Source organism: Bufo bufo, chromosome 2 (genome assembly GCF_905171765.1).
Source record: "Bufo bufo chromosome 2, aBufBuf1.1, whole genome shotgun sequence".
Classification (NCBI taxonomy): Eukaryota; Metazoa; Chordata; class Amphibia; order Anura; family Bufonidae; genus Bufo; species Bufo bufo.
In genome coordinates, this window is record NC_053390.1 from 367,139,685 (window position 1) to 367,146,848 (window position 7,164).

Here is a 7,164-nt window from a genome sequence, read left to right on the forward strand (position 1 = left end):
CTTTGAAGTAGTCCAAAGAACACAATGTTCATCATCTGTTGCCATGGAGAAGCATGGATTTGGAATTGTTCTTGATCTCTTATTAAACGAAAACTTAAAAATCAAAATTTATGCCTCCGACAGACATGTTGGAATCAGAAAGAAGATGCGTCAAGAATATAGCCAAATCAAACACCAGTTTGATGTATGACATTACGCAAAGTCTATCAGAAAAAAATTAACTTCTGCTAGTCGTGTAAAATTTTGCAGAGAGGTAACACCATGGATCCCAAAGATAATACTCCATTTCTGGTGGAGTATCCAAACTTGCCAAGACAACAGGCAACTGTTAGAAGAAAAATGGATGTCGCTTTTACAGCACATAACAGATAAACACCATTGGGAAGGAGAACTTTATTCCAAGTGTTCCCATGGACCAATTGATGGAGCAACAGAGGATCCGATTTTATGGCTTCAGACAGAGAAGCCACCATATCTCCAAATAAAAAAAATTGTGGCAAACCAGCAGCTTCTTAACGATCTACCACATCTTGTTCATAATTGTCATACTGGGGCATTGGAGAACTTTCATAACCTAGCATTAAAGTACAGAACCAAACGAATCCACTTTGGCATTGATGGTATGGAAGCACGTACAAAATTGGCTGCCTTGACACATAACCACAACGTCGGTAGACCGCAAGCTGTGGTCAGAGTTCAAAAGAAAAATACAGAGCCAATTGGCTTCAAAAGAACTGCCATTGTCTTACCTAAAGGAAAAAATAGATGGATTGGCAGAAACATTTATGAAAAAATGTCTGTGAATTACCTAGACTCTTTGTCAACAGATGTCCTAAAACTAGCAAATGGCAAACTGAAGTCCAACTGGTCCTCAAGGGCACCTTCACTTCCTCCAAATCTTAGCAACATGGAGAGGCCAAATAAAGAGGAAATAAAGAAACAGCGTCTGAGTTGGACAAGAAGCATTTTACCAGCATGATTATCAATAAGAGAGTATTATTATTAGTGCAACCTAATTTATCAAAACTAAAATATCATAACTGTTTACCGTTTACAAGTTCAATTAATATTCGAAAAAAGTATTAGACCAAAAATTTAAGTTAATAAAGTGTTTTATTTGTTTTTGATAAATAATTTTTTTCAGTCCTACAAATTTCAGGAACAAGAATACCGAAAGCAACAAAATTAAACTATATGCCTATAATTTTTTAATTTTTGATGTTTTTGGTTTGAAATCGTACATGTGGTGTTTCTAAAAATAATGTAAATTTATACACATGTTTTACATTAATACATTTTTTTTACCTGTTGTTTACAATGTAAAATTTGAAATTTTTAGATCGTATAAAGTGTGTTATTTAACTAATATTTGGAATAATATTTACGCTCACTCCACTACATTCATGCCTATCAGCATTGCAACGTATCACATTGTATATTGAGTCATAAAAAATGTAAAATTAAAATTTGGAGTGATTGTTAACACGGGAGTGCCCTTTTTTGTGATCCGCAATGAGCTGATATTCAAAACCCGGATTCTGTTCGTGTGCCCTCCGCTAAATACAGAATGGAATTCTGTATTTAGCGGGCAGCCCGTAATAGAGATGCCAATTCTTGTCCCCAAAACGAATAGGACATGTCTCATATTTTATGCGGCTCCAGGGAATGTAGCAGACAAACTGAAATTAATAGTTCCGTGTACAGTCTGTTTAGGCACGGGCACATACATTAGCAAGTGCCTCGGCTAAAAAGACACTTTAACAAAACATCATCAGTAGGGAGCAGGGGTTGAGGCGACAGCGTTGTCTGAACCGATGCAAACGCCAGCGTCTCCTTAAGGGCCTAGTCAGAACACACACACACAAAAGGAACAACAAGGAAGGGGACTTATCTGAAGCAGAACTGGAACCAGCACTCCACACCAAACCATAGCAGACACAGAGTGAACTATAAGCCGCAATGATCACAGGGAGAAAGAAAGGCTCTAAAGGAGAGATAATCAGCCTTCAATCTCGTGCACCTGCGAGAGGCAGTTCCAGCTCTGAAACTAATAAAAACAAACAGAGGACTCAGACATGAGTAGCAAGTCTGACAGATCTCCGTACATTCACAGGGCAGGGCGTGACAAGTGTTGTGGGAATTTTATTATGCAGACATTTTATCTTAGGATGTGTGTGTGTATTTATAGATTGTCATCTGTCTCCCTGTGTCGGATTTTGCCAAAGAACGCTCTAGCAGAGGGCACTTTGGAAGAATTGGGAAGTAGCAAAACCGTCAGTATGAAAACCTTCTCATGGGCTTGGAGCGATATCCCTTTCTGGATACATATCTGCTTTTAAGACATGCATATCTGACTTGTCTGTATACTTGTACCGTATACTGACAATAGCCGTAGCAATGCCTCGCAGATAATCTCAAACCTATGAGAACAAGTAGAATGATCTTTATTAGATACTGATCACTCTGGAGCAGTATTAAATGAGGTACATGCTGACATTGATGGGGGGTGGGCGGCCACCTGGCTGGTCGGGTAGTGGGCATGACTCATCCTTCCTTATACAGGGATGGGGTGTGTCCATTGTCTGCACAGCCACATTGACTGCCCCTCCCTGTCCTTTGATATGTCATCACTTCCTGTATCCTTGTCTTAGGCCAGCCCTTTTTACACCTTTTGTTAGTCAATAAAGGACGGACACTGGGCAAGGAGGAGGGGGGAGATGCTCAGAATTCAACGGAGATGGTAACAACTGGGTCTTTCTCTAACTGCAGCTGATGGAAAATGGAGTTACCTATTTCCTTACTCAAACTTTGATGCAAGCTGATTGCAACTATTAATTTGTTTACAACACAAGCAACCAATAAGGCTGTGCACTCCTGCTGTCAGCTGGATTACAGGCTGGGATACCATGGTCCACGGACGGCCTTATGCTTCTAAGTTGATTGTTTTATCATCGAACAGTGGCTCTGGTTAGTTAAACTTGTTCAATCCTATATAAAAATAATTTAATTTCAGAACAAATAATTTTATTTCATAAAATATCACTGACTCCATTATGAATCTCACAGCTCATGAATGAACCTGCTGGAGAATGTACATTTTCAGTGATGTGAGAATGCAGTGCTTCTTGTCCTTTTATAGTATTTTTAACTAATTTTGAGTGCGCTAGTATAATATAACAAAAAAAGTTTGCTGACTAAACAATAAAGAGTTTGTTTAGCATAAACCACAGATGAAAATTCTATTGCAAAAGTATGATCCTCAAATCCCTGATGAACATTGTTACTTATACATCAACCCTAAAAAGGTCATCTAAACACCATAATTAAATATCAAAAAAATAAATAAAAAAAACAATGTTTAGAATATCGATTTATTTTTTATTAGCCTTTAAAATGACTTAGATGTGTAATATCTTTATTTTATTTTAAGATCGATAACTATCGGTTAACATATGTAAAATAAATAATGGAAAATATAACATTTTTTGTAGTTGTCAAATAAATAATTGGCCAATTTAAAAACAAAATTAAAGTGCCTGTGTAAATTTTTTTTCTGTAAACCATTATACAATCAATATGTTAGTATTATTAAAGGGGTTGTCCATGCATTTTTTTGTGCATGACCTATCTACAGGATAGGTCATCAATACCAGATTGGCGAGAGTCCAACAGCCACCGCCGATCTCCTTTATTTGGACACGGCGCACGAGCCGTCTACATTCACTCTTCAGGCTATGCTGCTGTGTCCCATAGACCTACAGCGGTGAACAGGAAGAGAATCAGTGGACGGCTCATGCTCACTGCTACAGCTGATCGGGGGGGGAGTCGGACCCTCGACAATCTGATATTGCTGAACTATGCTCTAGATAGTGTATCCCAAAATTTTTTTATTGACAATCCCTTTAATGTAACAAAGAATAAAAAATTAAAATCCTTAATGATATAAACTTAATTCGTTATCCACTAATATTATCTTTTAATTAAAGTTTAGCTAAATTGTACAACTTTTAAAACAATATAAAAATAATATTAAATTCTTTTATTCCAATGCCATAAACTCAGCAGGGTACTCGTAACTTTCTTTAAAACCCATGTAACGTTCTTCAGGGTCCGGAAAAGTACTCCGTATTAGATAAACTGCACAAGAGGGTATGGGTTTCCTATTTCCAACTCCGAGATAGCCATGCACCCAAGTGGTGAAAAACCGGTATGCTGTCTTACGCCTTTGCCTAGTACACAAAACAAAAACATACCATATAATAAAAAAAGTTTAGATTTTCCTTAAGATCTAATTATTTATTTAAAAAAAAATATTTTTAATAACATAACAGTTAAACAATTTAGTTTTTTAGTAAACCTAAAAAAGAAGAAAAGATAATATGATTTAGAACCAGATCTCAATGTTAGTGCTCATTCACAAGGTCATCTGATGTCCATGCCCAAACCGTGGTTCTCAAATTGCGTACCGGAAGGGCCAGACACCTTTCATGTGGCACTTCAACGGAACGGTGCCCGTGCCTTGTGGACCGCAATTTGGGGGCCACAGCACAGGCACGGGTGACACACGGTCGTTTGAAACAACCCTAAAAAAAATAGAGCACGCTCTGTATTTTGGATTAACAGATTTATCGAGTATCAGTTAAACTGAATGCGGCCACAATCTCCTCGCTGCTGGCACACGGTAGATCCCCAGCAATTCAGGACCTTTGAGGTTCACACCTTGGACACGGGCAATATACACTATTGAGAAAACAACTTTAATTTAACAAACAGAAATAATAAATAAAATAATGCTTTGCTTGACTAGATGATCAGACCCATATTATAATGGCGTTGCTAATGCAATAAATCAAGATATACACCAATCTAATAAAATTAAACTTCAGTAATAGTAGGTAAATTAAAATTGATGTCAACCTGTTAAAATCTCTATCAGGGGGCGGTGTTCGAACTTGACCAACGGCACGAAGATTGATATTTATAAGGTCTTCTCTTTGACAATATAAATTAAAATACTCATGAAGTGTGATACAAGTATTGTCTGTAATGTAAGGTTCTGCATTTGGTATTTCATGGCAACATATAGACTCGACATATGTAGGCATAACATGACATCTCGAACATGTGCACCAATTAGTGTTTCCGACACGATCATCCTCTGGCTCAATATCAAACTCAATATAGCGTTCATTTTCACGTCTTGTAGGATTGTCAGGAAAGCATTCAATATTTGATAGATTACTGTATTTTTCTCGTAATTCCGAAAGAAGTGTTGAAATCTGTAATAACAATTTTATAATATTTTTTAATTAAAAAACACATTCATTACATACAAAATTAATTTCTTCCTGTTATATTGTTTAAAAAATAACAATTTTTTTCGAAAATGATATTTCTTTCGGCAGAAACTGTTAATAGTGTGCTAACTCAAAATCTGCGAGCTAGCACATGCACGGTTCTTTCCATGTGTCTGATGCCATCATAGGCAAAAGGGCTTGTGCTAAGTCCAAACGCGATCTTTGCTTATAGAAACTTTATAAATTAAAATTTTCATCCCAAGCTTGACAATTTTAGATAGAAATATTAAAAATAATTAGCTCTACTAATTACCCTATGTCCTAACCTTATGTATTTGAATAATGATTGGAAGTTATGTTGAAATTTCTGTAGATCAACGCTGGTTGATTGTCTAAATAAAATCATAATCATAATCATAATAAAAACAATAAATTTATGCATAAATTTGCTGCTACTATGGTATTGTTTATTGAAGGATGGTAGGGGCTGATTGGCTTTATCAATCACTATAATTTTTTAATAAAATTAGAAATAAATTAAAAATTATAAAATATTAAAATATAATTTTTATCTAAAATTTTGCTAATTCAAATAACACACATATTATTTGTACCTCTCGGTTTTCATCATCGTCTTGTAGAATGTCTTGGGCTTCATTATCCAATGTCGGATTGTTAGTAGGAGAATCGCTTGTTTCCTGCATATCTACTATATCACTTCCATCTTCATTTAAATTTTCACACATTTTAATTTCAAACAGATTCTGTATAAAAAAATATACAAAAATTTTTAATTTCAAATTTAATATATTATAAATACAAATGAAAATAGTTATAAGCCTAGTGAAAAAAAATAATATTAATATTGTTAGCATTGTAAAGGTTACTCTCTTATTCATGTTTAACTAATTAAGTAATGATCAAAAGATATTTTTATAAAATATTAAAAATAGATAATACCTGTAGATTATCAATTTCCTCATCCACAGAACATGCCTGAAGATGGTAAGGATAATCCAGATCAAAAGAGGAATCATTGCAACTACTAATAATATCAACCTCTTCTAGATTTTCATTGAGGGTCACCGAATCTGTAGTCTGTTAGAATAAATCAAAGAAATTGTTAGCTTGCTTATTTTTAAGAAAAATTGATATGTACTGTAATTAAAATATTTTATTGCATACTCACAGAAGTCTGAGATGATTCAATAATTTTATTTTCCTTAAACCCCTCCAATTCTTCAAAACTTTCAACGGTATCCATAATAATTATTTTACATATAATATTTTTAAAAAAAAAACAGAATTAAAAATGTATTAAATCTTAATATTATAAAAAAGATCTCAGTATAAATGTTGATCTTTGAACATCTGTGAATATAAGCAGTGATCTGTGAACCTTACGCCATAAATGCAGCGAGCGTTGCACCTCATGGAGTTGATGCAGCGACCGTTGCACCTCTGGGAGTAGATGCAGCGACTGTTGCACCTCTGGGAAGAGATGCAACGACCGTTGCACCTCATGGAGTTGATGCAGCGACCGTTGCACCTCATGGAGGAGATGCAGCGACCGTTGCACCTCTGGGAGTAGATGCAGCGACCGTTGCACCTCTGGGAAGAGATGCAACGACCGTTGCACCTCTGGGAGTTGATGCAGCGAGTGTTGCACCTCATGGAGTTGATGCAGTGAGTGTTGCACCTCATGGAGTTGATGCAGCGACCGTTGCACCTCTGGGAGTAGATGCAGCGACCGTTGCACCTCATGGAGTTGATGCAGCAACCGTTGCACCTCTGGGAAGAGATGCAACGACCGTTGCACCTCATGGAGTTGATGCAGCGAGCGTTGCACCTCATGGAGTTGATGCAG

At 36.2% G+C, this 7,164-nt stretch overlaps 1 protein-coding gene across 1 annotated transcript; it reads right to left on the reverse strand.

Moving 5' to 3' along the window:
- Positions 1 to 4,005: 4,005 nt before the first annotated feature.
- Positions 4,006 to 6,569, reverse strand: LOC120991534. Its single transcript, XM_040420329.1, has 5 exons — positions 6,487 to 6,569; positions 6,258 to 6,395; positions 5,912 to 6,061; positions 4,918 to 5,279; positions 4,006 to 4,229 (listed from the first exon to the last, which is right to left on the reverse strand). The coding sequence occupies exons 1-5, from the start codon at positions 6,559 to 6,561 to the stop codon at positions 4,040 to 4,042; spliced, it is 915 nt and encodes a 304-aa protein (XP_040276263.1). The 5' UTR covers positions 6,562 to 6,569; the 3' UTR covers positions 4,006 to 4,039.
- Positions 6,570 to 7,164: the final 595 nt, after the last annotated feature.

Bases quoted from the DNA above. Each gene is read 5' to 3' on its own strand.
- LOC120991534 (XM_040420329.1), bottom strand. From the start codon at position 6,561: ATGGATACCGTTGAAAGTTTTGAAGAATTGGAGGGGTTTAAGGAAAAT. The intron at 6,396-6,486 runs GTGAGTATGCAA...TTATTCTAACAG, and splicing joins TTGAATCATCTCAGACTTCT to ACTACAGATTCGGTGACCCT. The intron at 6,062-6,257 runs GTATTATCTATT...TTTTTTATACAG, and splicing joins AGGAAATTGATAATCTACAG to AATCTGTTTGAAATTAAAAT.